At 40.8% G+C, this 22,410-nt stretch overlaps 1 protein-coding gene and 1 long non-coding RNA gene across 4 annotated transcripts in view; one reads left to right on the forward strand and one right to left on the reverse strand.

Moving 5' to 3' along the window:
* The window catches only part of LOC137951571 (MADS-box transcription factor 23-like), a 66,044-nt gene that overhangs the window by 23,356 nt on the left and 20,278 nt on the right, over positions 1-22,410 (forward strand). For both annotated transcript variants that reach the window (XM_068798327.1, XM_068798329.1), the window contains exon 2: positions 2,470-2,548. In XM_068798327.1, coding sequence (XP_068654428.1) covers positions 2,470-2,548 — 79 coding nt within the window. The remainder of the gene's footprint in view (positions 1-2,469; positions 2,549-22,410) is intronic.
* Positions 1-22,410, reverse strand: part of LOC137951572 (uncharacterized) — a 62,956-nt gene that overhangs the window by 8,906 nt on the left and 31,640 nt on the right. For both annotated transcript variants that reach the window (XR_011112138.1, XR_011112137.1), the window contains exons 6-8: positions 20,375-20,493; positions 7,275-7,308; positions 6,914-7,035 (exon numbers count right to left, since the gene is read on the reverse strand). This is a non-coding gene — a long non-coding RNA (uncharacterized lncRNA). The remainder of the gene's footprint in view (positions 1-6,913; positions 7,036-7,274; positions 7,309-20,374; positions 20,494-22,410) is intronic.

Consider the following 22,410-nt stretch of genomic DNA (forward strand, 5'->3'; position numbering starts at 1 on the left):
AGCAGTCTATAGATACTTTCCTCATATTGAGCAGCAGCAAAGGAAAGATGACAAATATTGTTAAGTTGGGTCCAAGGCCTATCCCAAAATGACTAGCCACCTTAGGAAGCCTCTTTCCCAACTAATAAACTCAAGATCTTTGTACTCACTAATCCATGTGGGACTATTCCTTAATACTCCCCCACACGTGTAGACCATCTTTTGTAGTTCTACAAATGGATAATTTAGGAGTAGGCAGTTTAGGTGTAGGCTCTCTTTTGTGGCTCTACAAGTGGATAGTTTTAGGTGAAGACCCACATATGGCTCTTGTGGCTCTACAAGTAGATAGTTTTTAGGTGTAGGCCCACATATGAATACCTGCTCTGATACCATGTTAAGTTGGGTCCAAGGCCTATCCCAAAATGACTAGCCACCTTAGGAAACTTTTTTCCCAACTAATAAACTCAAGATCTTTGTACTCACTAATCCATGTGGGACTATTCCTTAACAGATATGAACAGCTTGCATGCATGTTCTTAGTATGGAAAGTTGATGTTTCAGAAAGATGATGTTTCAATATCTACTCATAGAGAAACTGGAAACTTTTCTGAATAACAGTAACGTGACCAGCCAGATATAAACTTGCTGTAATCGGCAGGATCTCAATATGGAATGTTGCTGATTCAAAACAGAACATTCCAATATCAATTCAAGAAGAAACAGAAACTTCCCTGAATAGCAGCAACATGTAAGAAGCTTTCCTGAAATAGCAGCAATGTGCAGGTTTTTTCCAGGCCATGTTCTCTGAGTAGATTACTGAAAAGAGACCCTCAGGTTTCTGAATCAAGAAGGCCTCTCAGAAGATACCATCGTATCTTAAATTCTCAACCACAAAACAGAGAAGAAAGTGTTTGAACTTCTGCTGTTCAAGTCTAACACGCAGCAGCAAATCTTTCTGAAAAACGGCAACAAGGTTTCTGAAAAACAATCCAGAAACTCAGAGATTTGGAGCAGCATCAGTAAAACAAATTTTAGAAGCACCTTGAAGAGTCCTTGACGCCATACCAGAGAGTCTTTCCAGCAATGCCAGTGAGTTCATGATAAATATGCAACTTAGAAACAGGAGAATCGAGTTCCTACCTTGTCATGCTGACAAAGATCCAAGAGGAAAAAACAAACATCATGCTCAACCTTATACTGATGAAGAACAGAGCTCCTTATTCCTTGATTCATGAAAGGACAGAAGGACCGTGTCTAGCCTTCAAAACGTATGCATGCATGAACAGAAACATGATCACCTGATATGGGTTTTTGTCTTAAAACAGGAACACGAGCATCAGCCAGTCGATCATCCACCGAGCAGCATCTAAAATACTTTCATAAAGAAGAACTCATTCACCGAGCAGCATCTGAAGACTAGTTCATTCAATTTTAACAAAAACAGGGTAGAGAAGAAAACAAACTGGAATCCTGAAACTGCTCTAATACCATGTTGATTTCAGGATTCCATACTATAAGGCCTTCAACTTAAGGCAATGGAAGAAAGAAGAAAGAAGAAGAGGAGAGGAACAAAAGAGAGGAGAGGACAGCTGAGAGAGAGGGAGATGAGAGAGGACGTTGAGGAGAGAAAAAAGAAAAGAATTAGGGTTGTGGACTTGTGTCCTAACTCTCTCCCTTAAGCTTTATTTATAGATGTCAAAAGTATAAATATTACAAGTATACACTTCATCTTAATAGGAGTGAATAAGAGAGAAAAGATCAAAGGATAATTACATCAATGACACCCAGGCTTGTCCATATCTTTAACAAAAATTATGATGATTAAGATTTTCTCTCAAGTTTCTATTTCTTTTCTTTTCTCCCCAAATTCTATCTTTTGGTGAGAGAAAATTTATTAACTAAGAAAGAAGTTCTCTCCTTTTCTTTCCCTTTTCGTTTATTTTCTTTTGTGGGTTCCAAACAAGCCCTTGGGCTTTGTTTGAAACACGGAAAGTGGAGAGAAAAGAAAAGAAAGATAAGAGAAAGAGAAAGAGAAAGAGAGAGAAAAAAGGCTTATTTTCTCTTGTTTGGATGCCCATATAAAATGAGAGAGAAAATAGAAGAGAAATATATTTTCTCTTGTTTGGATACACATGGAAAAAAAAAATTAGTAAATTTTAAAATTTCGATGAATAGAATTTTCTCTCAAGTTTTTATTTATTTTATTTTCTCCACAAATTCCATGATTTTGTGAGAGAAAATTTATTAACTTGATTTTCTCTCTTATTTTCTTTTCTCTTAACGATTCTTTATTTCCAAATAACAGAAAATAGCTTTCTCTTCCCTTTTCTTTTCTTTTCTTTTCTATTTTGTGGGTTCCAAATAGGGCCTCAATGAACAAGCAATTTCTTTAACCCATTCTTGGAGAATTTCATCTATTGTTCTTTACACACGCATATTGACATAAGTCTCTGAACTAACCGCCATGGTGGCCTCTTTTATTGTTATCAGCATGAAATCAGTAATTGATCGATACAACAAAGCCAAAGAGGAAAGTCATCAAATGCTAAACTCCACCTCTGAAATCAAGGTATTTTTCATTCATTACTTGGAACTTTATGTTCTGAGATTATGCTCATTGCTATAAAGTGAAGATGTTAACCTCTAGGGTCAGTAAATGTTGTTTGTTTAATTGGTTATCCCATTATTTTCTTATTTTCCCCCACTTATCTTGAAATTTCACACACTACAACATTACTGACCGTATTAGACACTTGGTCTGCTTCTTTATTCCTAACCTCTCAGTGAGTTAAAGCTACCAACCTTTCTACTAGAGTAGATATATGAATTAGAATAGTATAATAAACAGTATAAGCATAAATTATACTAAACCAGAAAATAAGATATGTCAGTGACTATTAACATTAGAATTATCACTTCCTCAAGCGGACCATCCCAGTCATTAACTCCTCATCTACACTAAATTGCAAACAACTACAAAAGCTCTATGTTATTTTATACCGCTCACCCATGCAAAACACTATATTATTTCATAAGATCTCAAACAACTTAAAGTGAGAAAAACTAAGATCACGTAGTTTGAGCATGCAAAGCGCACTAGAGTTGCTAAAAATTTTGCATCACAAGAATTTCTAGAAAAACTATTAGAGAATGCAATCTTTTTCATTTCCAACAAGAATTTTGCCAATGCCATTAATCCATCTACATAAAACTGGCCAGAAGGTTTTTGATGCAAAGTTGTAAAATATTGAACACCATCATCTGAGGTACATAATTAACAGAAATAAATAATATTGCAGCATTTGTCCCATTCTTTATTGAAAAGGCTAGATTTAGTTTGAGATCAATATTATTATGGAGTTAGTTTGAGATCAATATTCTTATGGAGAGGCATATGGAAGAAATAAAATGCCCATTACTTCCGAATTTTTGGTACTTAGGGATGTCATGGAACAATCTTTTATTTCCATAAGTGATGCATTTCCCTCACAAGACATTTTTCATCTTGGCCTGTGCATCTTTTCTTCTTATATTTAAACAAGATAGCATAGAAATGGAACATGATGTACTTGTCCAGGACCTGAACTAAACCAACAAAACCCAGGAAGACAATGAACCTTTAAGCCCCACTAAGTTTTGGGGTGCAATGGGTGTGTAATAAACATACTTGAGCCCAAGTGTATTTTGGAGTACAATGTAATAAACACAGTTAAAAACTCCCCTGCCCTCCGCTTTCCTATTATAGCTCTAGAGAAGATGTCATTAATGCCATGGAGTGTACAAAAGTATAGAGATTGATGGTAAAAGCTTTCTAAAAATTTCATAACGAAACATTGACAAGCAATGAATCCTTTGAGTTCAACTTAGTCATGCAAGGTCAGCCAAATGCTTTGCAAATTCAGTAAAAACCTAGAATATCAAAGAATGATTACAACTAGAATATTTTCTATGTTCAGCTTCCACTTCATGAGCTTCTGGTTGAAAGGGACAAAACTTTTTTATCTTGATTAAACACACAAGTTCATGATACAGAATAAAGTTAAAGCTGAGCATGATCAGGACAAGAATGACCATAATATGGTGCTCAAATACCGAACTTTATGAGACAACTGACTTGTACTATTGCCTAGGTAGCCTAACTGGCTTTGGCTCCAGTATGTACAGTGATCAGATGCCAATTTGAGGAGACAGGACAATTTTTTTAAGCAATAAGAAATAGGAAACAGGATTAGGCAAAAAATTTCATCTTACCAAGAGATCGTCTAAAAAGTTACCTTGAACTGTTTCCTGTCAAACCTTTTTCTTAAACACAAGAAAAGAGGAACAAACAAGCATTTTACTTGTCCATGGCCCATACTAAGGAATGTCATGAGATCATTGATTTCCTTGTGAAAAAATAGTCAAATAAATCACTAAGTCCAAGTGAATGTGTGATTCATTCTACTGTCTTGGAATTTCTGTACTTTTTCATCTTGGATTGTGCAGCTTTCTTCTCTTTGTGCAGTATACCAAGAACAGTAACAACTTAGAAGAGGTTACTGCAAACCTCAAAGCTCATCTATCCAGATTGATATAAGCGAAGATGATTTTTATACTCTACTCGGATAAACAATCCCGAAGTATTCAAAATAACTCGGTATCAGAAAATTTTGACAACCAACTCTTTTCCTTGGTATCAAAAGCTCTTCCTCTTTCATAGTGATAACACTGCTACATAAATATGAATTCCAAAGCATCAAGATGCAAGTACAGTCAACTGAGCAGACAAGAAAATCTAGTAAGAGCGCAGAACCTACCTACATTTCTGACCCAGCCTCCAACATCTTGAACTCATTATTATCTCCTCAACAAATCTATTTGTCATTCTTACCTGCGTGGAACATCAGTGATACCCAAAAGCTGCAGCTACTGCAATAGTGGCGATTGGTATTACTGCACTGCGGTACTTCAGCTGGATAGTCATGTTAATGCTTTTATTTGTTGCATGATGATAAGAGCCATTTAGGCCACAAACTGGTGGAATTGCTACAGGCACTCCATTAATCAGCTCTCATATAGAGAGAGCTGACTTTACTGTTTCTGAAAGAAAAACGGGAATAAATAGGTGTTCAAACTACTATTTACATAAATACATATTCAGAGATCCTACTTTCAAAACTCGCAGATATGAACATATAATCCTTCTTTCCAAGACAAGTTTCGGCAACGCAATCGGGATGGGTATGTGCTAGTTGCTAGTTATAAACAACAACTCCATCTTCTCCAACTACTTCAGCTTTCACTTACAAGACAGTTGTTGACTCTGTATGCAGGTTAAATCTACCAGTGGGTTGAGCAGGCACCACTATTCATTGGGTAACTCGGTTAAAACTGTCAAGCATACAATATGGTCCTGTTTAGGTTTGTGAAATTTTCACCCTACACTAGATAGGGTTATCCTTAAATGTCTTTATTCACTTCTTGAGATTCAGCTTGGAAGAAGCAGGAAGCTGATATCTGACTTGTAGGAAGGCCAGCACATAACTGTAAGACTTCCTAGTTTGTTTTCTTTTTTTGAACAAAGAAGAATGCATAAAGAAAGCATCTGAAAGTGCAGCCATTGTGAACAAGTTCAGCGTTCCTATTGGGATAAAGTCAGAAGGATGGAGTTGGCTATGATAATTTTGACCAATAAAATAGTCCAAAAGTAGTATAAAAATGAAAAGGTAGATAACAGGATCTATGTGTAAATTGCATGTTCAGAAAACAAGTTCGGAACATGCATCTGAGGTGATAAAGAGATATAGAAATTCAAACACGAAGACAGAGAACTCACAAGGCAGCCTGCACAATCAAAAGTACCGAGCAGTCACATGACAGGTCAATTGAAAACACCTTTCAAAGTTGGACCATGTCTTCTGCTTAGTTTCCAGTTGACATACTGGGTAGTCCATAAAAAATATTGGAGAATATTGAATTGTAATGGACTATGACATATCAGACAAGGTTTCTAAGAGATACCTCCAACAATTAGGCCCATTGATTAATCAGGATGGATGACACAGCTGTGAAACACTTGCCAATGAATGGACAAATGCATGTGAAACAGAGATTTCACATGTTCAACACTTGCCAAAGCCCTAGTTCTCTTAGGAGAAAAATATGAACAAAGGAGCTTCATAGGATTGTACCTTGTCCTCACTCATATTTTTACTGTTTCTCATGAACGTCAAAGCCTACAGGTGGTGAACCTCACATTTGGACATAAAGTTGTTACTGAGTCTCCTACTTTTCTAGATTAAGCTTTCTTTCAATGGACCAACTCAGACATTGACATTGTCTTCACCTCCCTTTGTCAATGAACTCATCTAGCAACAATGCTCTGAAGTACTTTTCATGTTACACTAGTCTACTTTATCATGAAAACAATCTCTCTCTGCCATTTGGCCCAAGGAAAATCAGGATATATGGGTAATGAAACTCTCAAGTGACCCAGTAGCTGTCTAATTGATATCTCCATTTCACGATATGCATCAGACCGCCCAACAGATAAAAATCCTACAACAACATTCATCAGTATGTTTCTTTTTTTTTCTTTTTTTGTAGATTGATGAAACTAGTAGGATAAAAAATCTCAAAAAAAGTTAAAAAGAAAAAGAAAAGGCCTAGAAAAAGGGCTAAGACGTGGAACTACGTGTGCCACTACTTATTACAGCCAGTAGACAAATTATTTTACTACTCAGATGCACACTGATTTCAATGTCAAACATTGTTTGCATTTGTTATCATGATTTTCTTGCCTGCTGTACAAGGAACAATGGATGCAGGTAAAATAGTTTACATGGATTACTATTTTGCATTGCATATGTTGACGAAAAATATACCAAATTGATACCTAATTCAACTCAATAGTTGTAGTTCAAGTGGTGTACAGTATAAATAATTAAGAGCTTACACTGGTTAATCTTCATTTGTAAGTGGAATATGCTTATCAGAGACCTTGGCTGACTCCACGTACTAGACTGGTATAGGATTCTGTACACCTTTCAGCCTTTCGCCTCCAACAATCTGAACCTTCTGGGGTGCTCATGAATATAGCACAAAATTGGTTATGAAAACATATTTGGTTAAAAATCCAGTAGACATGGTAAACTTGTCCATATACAGACCAATTGTTAAGCTAGCAGTACTCTGAACCATCACAAATGCATGTAAAGCTTAACAATATATTTCTTGCATATACTGAAAATCAAGTGGAACAAAATATGAAGGTAAAAAGTAAATCCTATGGTGGGAAGCACAAGGATGCAAGTTACCTTAGACTTTGCATGCCAGGGTGTGTACTCTGAACTATTCCACAAAAAAATGGATTGGATTAGTTTGTGGGTCAAAAACGTCAAACTGCACTTATTGTAGATCAGTATGTGGATGTGTCACAAATAAAACCTGACCTGAACCAATCTACAAATTAAAATGGATCGATTGGATTAAAAATTTTAAGGACACAACTCTATCCACAAATAATTTATTTTATTATACTTATATTTAATATATTGGATAATTAATATTATATATCCAAGTAACTAATATTAAACACTTTAATATTAGGTCAAGCTACTATAGCTCCATTTTTTGAAGAAGAGACATCTACTTTGGAAGCGGTCTATTGCCGCTGTTTTTTGGCACTTGTGGAAAGAAAGGAATTCCTGGACTTTTTTTGGGGGATCCAGCATTTGTTAGGAGGTGTTATTGAAACAGTTCTACGTAATATTTTGATGTGGTATGCTGTCTTTGAGCTTCTTCCACAGTATTTGGCACTGGTGCAAAGAAAGGAATTCCTGGACCTTTTTTGGGGGGTACAGCATTTGTTAGGAGGTGTTATTGAAACAGTTCTACATTATCTTTTGATGATATGCTGTCTTTGAGCTTCTCCCACAGTATCCCAGGTCTATTTTTCATCGACATTGGGTCACTCTTCTTTTATCTCATAGTACTTCACCGACACCTTTGGCTTCTTGGAGCTCTCCTCCAATTGTTTTCTCAAATTAAATTTTGATGGGAGTTGTCTGGGGTAATCCAGGTCCAGCTGGGTTTGGAGGCCTAATATGAGTTAATGCTGGCATGATAAAGTTGACAAAGTTGACATATTCAAGCCCTCTTGGCCAATCAGATTCCCCTGAAGCTGAGTTTAAGGCTATTCTTCTTGGATTTTGGTTATACGTTCATGATTTTCACTGACTCACTTGTTGTAGAAAGAGATTTCCACTTGGTTATTCCATGCCTTTCCCAATCTACCTCTCAGGTCTAGCGTCTATGAAGAGATTCTTGCTCTGTTATCACAAGTGGTCATTTCTTGGAAGCATGTTCCTCAGTCTGCAAATCATGTTGCAGTTGAGTTTGCTAAGTCTGATTTGTTACATGTTCATGTATTTTTGTGGGGTATCCGATACCCCTTGTGGCTGAAAGGCCCTCCTTGTAATCAGCTTTTATAATCATAATTTATTCACCGTTCTCAAAAAATAACAAACATTAAGCTCTTTAACTAGGAATTTTTTCCTAAGATCTTAGTTGTATGATCATTGTTAGTGATTAGACGGCTCACATCACCTTAGTTTAACAATCTATGTCATCCTCAAGTGACATGTGATACCAAGTTCACAGCTTAGCTCATTAAATACACAGATTGTACAATTCAAGTTACAAATACTACCAGTAAGTGGCGTTTATAAGTTTGGAAATATTTTGTTTAAACAAAAAGAAAATATCTCTTATGTTTGCAAGTATTGAAATGGTGTTTCCTCTTATAAACTGAGGAACGGCACAAGTCATTTGAGAGATCATATTAAAAAGTTTTTTTCAAAAAAAGCACATTGAAACTAGGCAAATAATAATGGAGCAAATCAATTGATGAACTGATGAAAAAAGGTGAATCGTAATGTGGGTTGTCGATTTTCGAAGTGCTAACGTGCGCTGAGAGAAGACGATGAGCTAGCGACAAGAGAGACGAACGAGTAAAAGAGAAAAATAAAAAAAAGCTCTGATCAAGCGAAAGAAAGAGGAAATCGGAAGAGAGGCAAGGAGCGGAAGAGGAATTCGATGCGAGAGGAAGAATCGTCGAGCTGCGAGCAAGAGTTTTTCCAAGAAAAACCATTTCAATCCCCACAAACCTGATCCACCCCGGCATCGATTTTCTCCACTGTGCGGCATTGGTCACCTCCGACACTCCTCAGACAGAGGGCCAATGCATCTCGGATTGGTTCACTTGCCAACTGTGTCTGGACTACTCCCCTTTGGCATCTTATCTATGCCCGAGTGAGTGGATTGTTTCGTTCCGCTCAATTGGCCATCGCTGGATGGCATTCCGGCTCCCTGCTTCAGCCACTATCACTTCTATCTGGGACAGGAACCCTTACCTGTAGCGACGAAGCCTCGGTGAATGGGTCAAAATTACGGGCCTCCCACCCGAGCTTTGGGAAGAAAGCATCTTTGGCCTCATTGCCAGCCACTTCGGTACCTTAATCAGGCTGGACAGAAGCACCATTGAATGCCGGCGATTTGACCGTGTCCGGCTCTTCATTTGTCCGAGTTGCGTCCAATCCGGGACGACCTTCCTCCGGCTTGATGCCAGCCAAACACCCATGTGGCTCGGTATCACATTTGGAAATCTTGTGGAAGACTTTGTCTCTCTTACTGGTGACAGCAACAGCAACAATGAAGTAACCTCGGATAGGACCTCTATTACTGATGTTCTTCTTAGTTTTTTTGCAGATCTTTACAAAGAGGAGCACCAGCATCGCCCCCACCTGACTAAGCTCCATTTCGCTTCGATTTCTCCCACATTGGTGGCCTTCATTGAGCTTCCCTTATCGGATTTGGAGATCGAAGATGCGGTATTAGGTCTCCCTCGAGATAAGGCCCCGGGGCCTGACGGGTTCAACGGGGAATTTTACAGAATTTGCTGACCTACCCTGAGATCGGACATTATTTCCATGGTTAACAGTTTTTATATTCGTGGAATCACTTTCAAGAGTGTCGGTACCTCTCTTGGTACCTAAGAAAGCTAGCGTTGAGCATCCTCATGACTTCAGGCCGATCAACCTTGTCTCAAGTCTGTACAAAATCATTGCTCATATCCTAGCTCGTCGTCTCAAGGTTATTCTTCCCACCATCATCCACAGGGGTCAGAGTGCATTTATTAGAGGTTGGGACATCCTCGATTCAGCTCACGAGATTATCGACCACTTTGCCAAACTAGGCCTACCGAGGTTTGTCCTCAAGCTCGATCTCGAGAAGGCCTTTGACCCGGTGAGCTGGTCCCTTATGGACGACATTATGCAACGGATGGGCTTCGGAGACAGATGGAGATTTTGGATTCGTCATTGCATCTCCTCGGTTTCTTACTCTATGCTCTTGAATGGCACAATCTACGTTTTCTTCCAGGGTTCCTGTGGCATTCGTCAAGGAGACCCCCTCTCCCAATTCCTCTTCAACATTATTGTTGAGTACTTATCATCTATGATCTACTCTACTCGTAGTATCGGTTGGCTCAAGGCCATTTCTGACCAAGAGTTGTTTTGACATTCTCTTGCTCGAGTTTGCGGATGACACTATCTGTTTCGGTGTTGACACGCTTGATCAAATCCGCAACATTAAGGCCATCCTTGGCCTATTTGAGATCACTCCTGGTCAGAAGGTTAACTGGGGGAAGACAACCATCATGGGCTATTATATTGAGCCTTCCCTTCTTCAGCACATGGCAGACACTCTAGGTTGCTCGGTTGCAGTTACCCCTTCTCACTACCTGGGTCTTCCTCTTACTGACTGTCGGCCCAGGATGGGATTATGGGCTCCGGTCATTGAGCGGCGACTGTCCAATTGGAAGGGTAGGATGCTATCTAAGGTGGGAAGATTAACTCTCTTCAATTCGTGCCTTGCGGGTATCCCAAACTATTTTCTCGCTTTCCACCCATTCCATGCCCTGCCTCCATCAATCGGCGCATTGACATGATCAAGAGACAACTCCTATGGCTTGGCACTGGAACTGAGTTCCGTTACCACCTTGTCAGTTGGGATGATGTTTGTATGCCCAAGTTCTTGGGCAGTCTTGGGATCAGACGCACCATGGTAATGGGTTAGGCCTTGCTCCTTAAATGGTTCTGGAAACTCAACTCCCCCTCGAGAGCCTCCTGGAAGCCTATGGTAGCCTCTTGCGTCTTGATGATAGATGGAAAACCGATGGCAGCAGGTGCCACCTCTCTCCTATCTGGAAGGCCATGTTTCATTTGTTTGCCACATTTCGTGATGCTATTAGGTTCTTCCTTGGGGATGGCTCTAGCCTTTGCTTTTGGATGGATTGGTGGTTGGGCGATGGTCCTCTTGCCTCTTCCCACCCAGTTCTCTTTCAGATCACCTCTTGTCGTGACCTCTCGGTCTTTGATGCATGGAGAATGGCTCATGGGATCTCCGTCTGAGACGAGGCCTTACTGCCATATCTTTTTGTGATATGATTGATGGTCTTGACAGTGTTAGGATTCGATCCTTGGCAACTGACCGGCTGATCTGGCTCCCTGATGACAGCGGACGCTTATCTGTCACCTCGACCTATCGTCACCTTATAGGTTGGACACAGTCTCCCACCCCTCACCAGGCTACTTTTGTTTGGAGGCTCTTGGCTCCTCCAAAGGTGAAAAATTTTCTCTGGAGTGCCGGCCGCAACAAGATTCTCACTGTTGACAATCTTATCAAACGTGGAAACACTGCTCCTGACCCTCTTTGTTCTGTTTGTGGTGTGAAAGCCCCGACCATCAGTCATCTTCTCCCCCACTATGCTTTTGCCTAGAAGGTCTGGACCTCTATGATTGACAGCATGGGCCTTAGTTTCTGCATCTCCCCTACTTGAGCACCATGTGTCATTTCTCATCTGGCACTTGTCTCCCTAGCCTCGGTAAGCTTCTGTTAGTTGCTTGCGTTGCTTACATTCTATGGTGCACTTGGACATAAAGGAATTCTAAACGGTTTAATCGTACCTCGCGCTCTGCCACTGAGGTGATCTGCACTGCTACGGGCCTTATCTCTACCTAGATTCGCACTTGAAAAGAATTTGGTTGTCTTTCATGTACCCCTTCCTGCACCAACTGGAAGATCATTGCTCAGATGTCCATTCACTCAATGCCCCCACCAAGTTGATACCCCCCCCCCCCCCCCCCCCCCCCCCCCCCCCCCCCCCCCCCCCCACACTGGATATTATAAACTCAACTTTGACTACAGTACTTTTGGGAACCCAGGTTTGGCTTGGGGGGGGGGGGGGGGGGGGGGGAGGGTTATTTTTAGTCCTGGAGGAACTGCTATTATGTCATACTCTAGTCCTCTCAACATTGCGGACTCAACCACTGCTGAGCTCTCTGGCCTCCTCCACAGGCTTCACATCTACCACGATCGCTTCAGGGGTCCACTGATCGTGGAGGGCGACTCCAAAGTCATCATTGGCTGGTGCTCCACTACCTCCTTCCCCCCGTGGCGTCACTAATAGCTTTTTCTTGATATTATGGATATTGTTTCCACTACCTTTTGTACTTGGTCCCATGTTCTTAGATCAGCCAATTCGGCTGGGTCCCTCCCTGCAATCTCTTGTTGTTAGGGGAGGCATCCCTTGATGTACTCTTTAGCTTTCCTTCATAATAAAATCATCATCATTTCAAAATATCAATTGATGAACTATCGTCTACCCAAGTTGAAAAATCGTAAAAAAAAGTTAATTCTGATCCACAACATGATCCCCTCCGCATGGAAATGGATCCAGTATGGGGTTTGAAGTCTCCCAATCCAATTGGCAAGATTCGCATATGAATAAAAATATTAAAATACCGGATCCATGTCTGATCCTCAATAATGTGTGGGTCAAATTTAACGTAGGTCATCCTTCAGGTAGTAGAATCCACTGATGAGTCTCCAACTTCACATCAAGAGACAAACTATTATAATTCAATTCTCCCTTGAAATTGCACTTTGGAAAAGCTAGAAATCCAAAGGCAAAGCTTAAGGTAGAACATTTTTTTCCACTATGCCTCCTCTAGTTTATGGTTACACTTGAAAGTCCTCCGAACTCAAATTAACTAGTAGCAAATAGTTAATAGAAATTTAGTTATTGGTAAGTTATCAATTGGAAGGGCAGATTAGGGAACAAAGCCAACAAAAAACAGCTTAATTCACACTAATCAAGAATGGTTGCTAAGATGACAAACCTAAGAGGAAATTAGATAAAAAGGTGATACTCTTAACTCTTTTTGAATCAAGATTTTCTCTAGAATTGCCAAGGCACATGCACCATGAATCTAGCTAGCTCACAAAGGCATTCCACCTATAGCACAAACTCAAACTAGAGGAAGTGAGTAACCTCTATGTGAGGGGTTTTGAGATTGAGTATTTCCATTGGTACATCTTTCCAACAAGCATATAACATTATCTAGGGTTAATTGCTCTCAACCCTATGAAGCATTCCACCTATAGCACAAACTCAAACTAGAGGAAGTGAGTAACCTCTATGTGAGGGGTTTTGAGATTGAGTATTTCCATTGGTACATCTTTCCAACAAGCATATAACATTATCTAGGGTTAATTGCTCTCAACCCTATGAAAAATACCTAAATTACTCTCACCCTCTAGATAAGCTAAATTAATCTCACCTCTAGTTTCTATTCTTTTCATTTTTATGCAAAAAAGGGGCCTTGAGAAAAAGAATCCTTTTCAACCTTGAACATTTTCATAGAATGATTCATGTGGAGAGCGATTCCAGCCATGTCATTGGGTGCCACCCTGGCAAGAAGGATCCCTGGCATCATTGGTCAAGTTTTTGTGAAATTCAAGATTTGTCTAAGGATTTTGTCAGTGATTGGACTCAAGTTCCAAGGTTACCCTCCAATTCCTCATTGTAAGGGGATCCCTCTCCTCGATTGTATTTCCTCTTTACCTTCATGATCGATTGAATAACACCTTTTCAAAACAAAAACAAAAACAAAAAAGAGTTGCAAATGAGTAAAGAGTCTTCTTGGAACTTCAATTAATCTCTTTAAAAAAAATGGGTGGGATTTTATTCTAGGAAAGAGATACAAACTTACAAAGGGCCCCCCCTTACAATGAAGGACTGGTGCGACACCTTTTCCTTTGCCAGAAAATCAACCAAAGAATTGACTAACCTCGGAACATGAGTCCAATTAAATTTAATTTTAGAAATTAGGTCTAAAATTTCATGGGTTGTCGACCAGTTTGTCCGGGGGACGCACACTTGGATTTTGAACACCATCACTGTGTTGGAATTGCCTTCAATCCATAAAGGTCCACCAATGGATTCCTTGAAGATTTGGAGGCCCTACAGAATGCTAAGGAGCTTCGCAATGGTGGAGTCAACAATACCGATTCGCCCTTAGTTGGTAGCAACAGTCACACCTTCATGAGTTCCGAAGTCCCCACCCCCCTCTCTACTTTGGGTAGACCTAGACATCCCAATGAAGCTCGATGACCCCAATTGGAGGAGTCCATTCCATAATCTTGTTATGCTCTAGATCAAACACAAGAGCAACATCCAATCACCTCTCATGATCCCACCATTGCGACAAGAAGTCCTTTTGGGTGACAGTCCAAGCAAGGATGACGCTAGTGATGTTGTCAACAACTCGATCACTACAACTGCATTTGCCATTGAAGTGTCTGTTATTTCGCTCATTGTTTGGGAAGGCTTCTTCTCTTGTAATCTGCTCGTTTGAGCTCTCATAATAAAATTCAGCATCATTTCAAAAAAAAAAAAAAATCGATCACTACTGCTGCATTTGCCATTGAAATGTCTGTTATTTCGCTCAAGCCATATTTCCAAAGTTATATGAGCTTGGCAGGCTAAAAAAAAGGCCCTGCCAAGCTTGCGGAGGCTGCATCTAGAAATCCATGATACTAGGTCAATGAGGTTGCTCGGTACACAGGCCATAATACCCGATTATTTGAAGAAATGAGACCATATGTTCCAGGGAAAAGTGCAATGGACAATAAGGTGGCTGATGCTTTCTTTGTCATTGCTATAAAGGGCGCAGAGGGACTATAGGGTGCCTTTCCTCCTCAAGTTGTTAAAAGTCATAATCCTGCCCCACAGAGTGCTCCAAATGAAAAAATGAACCTTAGACGGGTCAGAGATCTTCCATGCTGTGTTGGCAATGTGAGAGGTGGTGCTGCTGCCACTAGCGACCATAAGATAAGCTGAGGATGCAGTGAACTCATCAGTGTCTGTTGGCATCCAAGTAAGTCAGTCCTTGGTTTGGTTTCTCAGTGCACACCCTCTAACAAGGTTAGAAGTCTTCCCACCTCCTTAGATTCTTCCTCTCTAAGGCATCTTCTAAAGCCCAAATTCTAGTTTACTAACGGCCAAGCGGCTGACCTGAAGTTTTTAATTGTTGCATTCAAATGAGAGGTTAACCTGAAGCAAAGCTAGAAGTCAGAGAATAGAGGGGATTCCCCAATCCACCAATCTGTCCAGAACTTGACATCGTCTCCTTTGCCAGCATAGAATCTGATCCCACCATGGAAGTGGGGGAGGGGAAAGATGGCCCGCCAACCAACCACCACTGATCTCTGACAACTCCGAGTTTGGTGGCCACCATGTCACGCCATGCATCACGTTTATTCATAGTGAACTTCCAGAACCATTCAACAAGGGCCTAACCGGTCTCTTTGGTGGATCTGATACCTTGACCTCCCAGCTTCTTTGGTTTGCATACATCATCCCACTTGACAAGATGGTGTTTAAAACCATGGAACTCACCTCTCCACTGGAAGTGTTGCTTAATTTTCTCAATTTTGTCCACTACACTGGCTGGGTAGGGGAGGAAGGATAGGAAATAAGATGGGAGGCCAGCTATGGCAGAATTAAGGAGAGTGAGTCTTCAGGTATTTGACAACAATTTGCCTTTCCATGTTCAGAATCTCCTTTCCAATCTCTCAATCACAGGAGTCCAGAGATGCTTGTCCAGTTGAGATGTGAACACTACATTGAAAGGGCAGATTTCCCATCCAGCTTTGGGACAGGAAATTTGCCGCAGGAGGATTCGACGAGGCAATTTTGGGGAGAGTGGGGGATTTTTCGGGTGTTGATACGATGGCTTTTGAAGGAGGGGAAGTCATGGGTGGGGCTCGAGGAAGGATATGGGGCTGACGAGTGATCTGGTAGAGGGATGGGGATTTCAGAACTGGACTCGAGAACGTCGAATGGAGGATGCTTGCCGAGGTGTCAGATGGAGAGATGCACAGATATTTGGATGGATCATATGTGGGTTTCAATGTAGATAAGCATCGGGCAGAAAGAATGATTGACAGAGGGGGAGTCTTGGGTGGGGTTCGAGGAGGGGTTGAAAATTGACATGTGTCCGGGGTGAAGGAAAAGAGGCAGGGGGATTTCAAGTTTGGGCTCGAGGGCGGAGAAGGCAGGATGGATTTTTTGAGTGAAGTGTTGGCGGTGTTTTTGTTTCGAGACAATGGTGACGGCTAACTGTTGTCCGTTGGCCAGGGGTAGGTGTAGGGGTGGGGAAGGGGTATGGGTGAGGGGACGGGGGATTTGGGGTGGGTTTCAAGGGCATCGGGGGAAGGGTGTTCCATGGGATGCTAGCCCCGATGTCAGGAGGTAGGGGAGAAGCAGGTGGCAGTTGATCGGGTGGGGATTCCAATGTGGATAGGTCTCGGGAGGTGAGATGAGAAAGGACAGGGGAGACTTGGGTTGGGTCGAATGTGGGTTTCGAGATAGATTGGCCTCGAAAAGCGATGAGGCAAGAGTTTGGAGAAGAGGCAAGGGTTGAGGGTGATAGGTTTCTCAAGTGATGAGCCTAGGCAGTCTGACTGATGGACGGAGGTGCAGGGAGAGGAGGTGAGGTCGAGGGCGATGAAGGGATTGATGACGTGATAGGAGGCTGGATTGGTTCAGGGAAAAGGACGTGGGGTTTGATGGCTCGGGGCTCCAGGTGAGGCATATTCAAAATGATCGGGCACGTGTTCTCCGACTGTACTTGGCTGACGGGGGAGTCGATGATGGTGAAAAAGGCGGTTGTCGTGGGTTTGAAATGGCTGAGGAGTGGCAACGTGGCAAGAGTGTAGTTGAAGTGGGTAGATGGTTAGTTTCTGGAGATTGATTTGAGAGTCTAGTTGTCAAACTCCGAGTGGCTTTTTGGGAATCCTCCTCCTCAGTCTGCATGTCAAACAAATTCGACGGGAGGGATAATATTGCATTGGGAATGTCGAGGGGCGATAATGAGTTTGTGTGGGGCGGTGAGGTGACGTTTGGGTTGTTATTTTGGATTTCTGGATTTAAAAAAAAAAGATTTTTCTTCGGGGAGGTTCGGTTCGCTCCGATCGATCTGAGCGCTTCTCTACTCGGAGAGGTGGGGCAAGGGGGAGATTCGTGGAAGGTGGGGGGTTTCGGAGGGGTCCTATGGGGTGTGTGTGTGTGTGTGTGTGTGTATGGGGGGGAGGTTTACTTGTTGATTTCCTTGAATAAGAAATAAAAGATTAACATAGCTAAAACATTTTAAAAAAAAAAACCTTTAGTAAGCTCCTTTCCCATGAGACTCTTCTTAGACTCCACCATGTTAATTTTAGCTCTATGAGACTTCTTGTTGTAAGAGTCATGTAAAACTCGTCCATACTTGCTCTTCAACACTCCCCCTCAAGTTGGAATTTATAACTTTAGCTTATAAGGAAAAAAATTATTGGTCTTCAATCTTCTTGTTAAAAAAAGTCTTCATAGATACAAAATATTCATATTTTGTTTTCCCCTTTTCTTGAATATTTTGGTCACAAAAAAACTACTACAACAAATAGAGTAAAATACCTCTTTCCTGTACTTCTTCAACTTCTCCCCTCAAGTTGTGGATAAAAAGGACATAGAGATCCAGCTTAGACAAAGCACAATATGAGAGAAAAAAATCTCTCTTAACTATACGACAAAACTCCGTACACCAGTCAAAACAGGCATAGTTTGAAACACACTTCACTAGAGTTTCAAAGGCGAAAAAACAACCAAATTTTAGGGCACAACAAAGAGACTACTCACTTTTACACAAATCACCTCTTAGGTGAAAAATAAAAGACTTGTCTCGAACTAGATGTTGGTTGCACTCCTATGCTAGGACTCTAGGAAAAAAGGAAATCAATTCATGTCAATGAATGGAAATGTAATAGGAGAGAAAATAAGACAATCAAAGATTTTCAGCAGAACTAACTTTTGGTACTTCTAATATTGATATCTCCCAAAAATATGGCTCAAAATCACAAATTGTTTGTTTCTCGAGAAACTAGACTCAAAGAGCTTTAATTGACCCAAATTGACATAAAAAACCTCGTTCTTGAATTTGTTATGACCGTTTGAATTTTTTTGTTATGTGGCATGACCTTTGCTGACTCTAATGAGAATATCTTCTTTCATATAGATGAGATTGATATGAAAGTTAGTCCTTCTAAAACTAGACTTAAATATCTTTCATTCAAGTATAACATTTCTTCTTGAAATATACTTCTTTTAAGATAAAGAATCAAATAAATTTCAAACTCTACAATCTGGCCAAACTAAGTACACTTTCTTCTTTGGCTAGCATGACCATTGACTCTTCCAATATGGATATCTCCCTCTAGAAAACTCAAATTGAGAATTGGTTTAATAAGTTAGAAAATAGACTTATAGATCTTTCTTTTGACCTATAATTTTCCATATAAAGTTTGATTTGGCAACCTCACGATAGTGGCTCCTCCTCAGTCTCCTCCGCATATTGCCACATTTTTGGCTAGACGACAAACCTCAAGCCTCACTTGCCTCAATTGCTCGTCCCCTAGAAGATTCAATTCTTCATTTGGAGTGCTCTTTGCAACAACATGCTGACCGTTTATAATCTCTATCTGCGGGGAACCTGGGTCCCCCTCGTCTTTGCCCCCGTTGCAATGATGAAAACGAAAGTGTCCCCCACATCCCCCTCCATTGTCCCTTTGCTTGGGAAATCTGGACTCGCTTGCATGATTGACCTACAATTGTGCTTCCCTCATGATCTCTACTCCACTTGTTTTTTTTATGTTGGGATCTTTGCTTCCCAAAATGGGGAAGATCATCTTTTCTACCTGCCTCATCTTTATTCCATGGGGCATTTCGATTGAGAGGAACAACGAGCGCTTTAACTGCAGATTTTCTGATGGGGAGTCATTTCTAGCAATATCACTAACCAAATCTCTAATTGGCTCCACTCTCGCAACGATTTCACCAGCCTGGTCTCCCTTACTCTTCACTTCAGTTGGCGGGTGATTACAGCCCTTCCATGCAAGAGTGGGTGCACCTTCCCTCTAGTTTATTGAAACTCAATTTTGATGGCAATGCTTTGGGTAACCTCGATCCTACAGGCTTCGATGGCCTTTTCAAAAATTCTGATGGTGACACCCTCATATCCTACTCTAGGCCCATGGGCATTTCGGACTCCACTTCTGCTGAGCTTATAGCCTTCTTCCAAGACCTGGTTATCTATCGTGATCATCTTACCGACCCCTTTGTCATTGAAGATGTCTCTAGCATAGCCATTTCCTGGTGCTCCTCTCCTTTCCTCAAGCCTCCTTGGCATCATTGGGCTACTTTTCATGATATAAGAGACAATACATCTCTATTTTCTTGCTTTTAGTCCCATGTACATAGATCAGCCAATTTTGCGGCTGATTGTCTTGCAAAAAATGAAACTTCCTTGCAATCTCTTTTTGTAACCGAATTTCTCCTTTAATTTTTGTTTGTTCCTTTGTTCCTTAATAAAGTGCACTATTTAAAAAAAATCTTCATATCAAGTCTCATTCTTGATGGCATAAAACGCCAAAAAAATTGAAATTTTCTGCTACTGCTTAAATCTCTCTTGTTGTTTGACTTTTGCTAGTTCAAATGTCGATTTCTCTTTGTAGAATACTTTGATTGTCAAAATTCTTTTGTTTTTGTTGGAAAGCAAACTCAAAGATCTCTGCATTAATATATAATTTGCAATATATTATATATTAAGTTCAGTATAGAGGTGCAAACACCAAGGAAATAATGGGTACTAGACAAAAAAGGAAGAAAAAGGGTATAATACAAAGCTAAATTAATAGAGATCATAAATCAGAAATGAATCACATTATATTTGTGGGTTGACCGAGTCAATTCACATAACTGCTCTGATACCATGTTAAATTTTTTGAAAAGAGAAATACTTCACTGACTTCTTGTAATTTGAATACAATGAGTCTCTATATATAATAAAGGAAATAGGTATAATCCAATTACAATTAAACTACCCTTGTCCCAGTTACACCCAAAGTCAATTACTAAAAGATAAGTTGCAGAACAGTTAAACAACTGAACAAGAATAGAAGACTAAAATAGCTAAAATACCTTTAAAATGAACCTTTTAAATGCGACTTCCTTCCCATGAGACTCTTTTTAGACTCCATGATATTAATTTTGGCTCTATGAGATTTTTTATGTGAGAGTCATGAAGGACTCTTCCATACCTGCTCTTGGACAAAGATACATGACATTTTTTTATCAGCATAAGAGTGGACTTCCTTAATTTGAAAAAACAAAAAATTTGTATTCTCATATAACTATTCTAACATTGTTTGCTATGAAATGGAGATATGTTAATCAAAAAGTGCCCTTGTTAATCAACCTCTAGAAAACAGTTGACACAAAGAAATATAACATTCATGCCAATGAGATAATTCTATTGTTAAGCCACCCTCAAAAGCAGATAAGCCTCAAACAGAACTCAAACGTAATGCACAAGATACGTTTTAGCTTTTACAATAAAAGAGTGCAATTTTCCAAAGAACCAAAGAAAGCAATGCATAAGTCGCCTCCAATTTCTGATTTCAGCTATCAGTCCAATTATGTTGGGAAAGTGTTAAAGTTTATTGAGGATAGTGGGACCATTAGATGGAAAAACTACAGTGATCCAGAATGCTTTTTTGTCGATTTTCTTGAATGCTACACTTGATAATCAAATAGATTTATTTCAACTTGATGATAAAATATAAGGGTTAGCTTCTAGACTTCATAGATAAAACAATTGACATATGATTCTTACCTTCAATAAACATGCTATTAGACAATCAAAGACGCTACCTTGAGTGGCATTATTAGTGTTTCATCATGTTTACTCTCCTTTAGCATCTGGTTTAAACTTGTTATTGGAATTTTATAATTTTGCCATTCTATTTATTTGTACATCTTGCAGGACATATGGGCCATCCAGAATATTGATCATCTCTTATAATTCTGCATAGACTTCCTTCCACTGTTTCTCTCTTTTCCTCTCTTTTTTTTATGCATTGAGAAGACTATCTGACTAACGCGTAACGTGCGCCGTTAGCTTCGAATGTGCTAACGTGCCCCGCTTTTCGAAAATGAGCCGAGATCCATCTCCGATCACCGTCCCTGAGGCCGGTGACCAGAACCCTCGACGGCAGACTTCTAGCAAGGATGTCGACTCCTTCTCCGACACCGATAGACGGAAAGAGGTTGACCTTCCGAGAAGACACAGAAATTCCGAAACAAGAAAACATCAAGCCAGACACTCGGAAACCTTGAATCTTCCCTCTGACGAGCCAACGGAACCTCCTACGGAAGATTTCGAAGCCAACTGGAAGACGATCTCCCGGCGAAAGAAAAGGAAAGATTTACAGTGGAGAGAGTCGTCAAGAGCTCCGGACAGGTGATTCGCATCTCCTTTGCCGTCGGATCGAAGAGGTCCTTCATCTGTATTCCGATGGAAGCCGCTTCAAGCTTCATCCTTCAGTTCCAACGAGTCACAAACGAAGCTAACCGAACCCGTGAACTTTGGACACGGGATTCGATTTTCTTCCTGTCGGTGAGCTCCTTTCAGGGACAAAGAGAGTGTCGTGTCGTCCATCGGCGTGACTCAATAGTGCTTGCCAAGATCTACATTCCCGAGGCCACAAACTCGGGATTTGGCTGGAAGGAGTTCGAATAAGCCATCCGGCGCAGACTTCAGCAGGGGGAGCCCCCAGACCTAACAACACCAATCGCCAAGAGCTCCGGACAGGTGATTCGCATCTCCTCTGCCGTCAGATCGAAGAGGCCCTTCATCTGTATTCTGATGGAAGCCGCTTCAAGCTTCATCCTTTAGTTCCAATGAGTCACAAACGAAGCTAACCGAACCCGTGAACTTTGGACACAGGATTCGATTTTCTTCCTGTCGGTGAGCTCCTTTCGGGGACAGAGAGAGTGTCGTGTCGTCCATCGGCGTAACTCAACAGTGCTTGCCAAGATCTACATTCTCGAGGCCACAAACTCGGGATTTGGCTGGAAGGAGTTCAAATAAGCCATTTGAAGCCTCTTTCCGGCGCAGACTTCGGCAGGGGGAGCCCCCAAACCCAGCAGCACCACCCAAGCCTCCCCCCCCCCCT

This window comes from Aristolochia californica, unplaced genomic scaffold, assembly GCF_029961685.1.
Source record: "Aristolochia californica isolate CCGP_79_NKW_82.1479 unplaced genomic scaffold, dmAriCali1.0.hap1 SCAF_15, whole genome shotgun sequence".
Classification (NCBI taxonomy): Eukaryota; Viridiplantae; Streptophyta; class Magnoliopsida; order Piperales; family Aristolochiaceae; genus Aristolochia; species Aristolochia californica.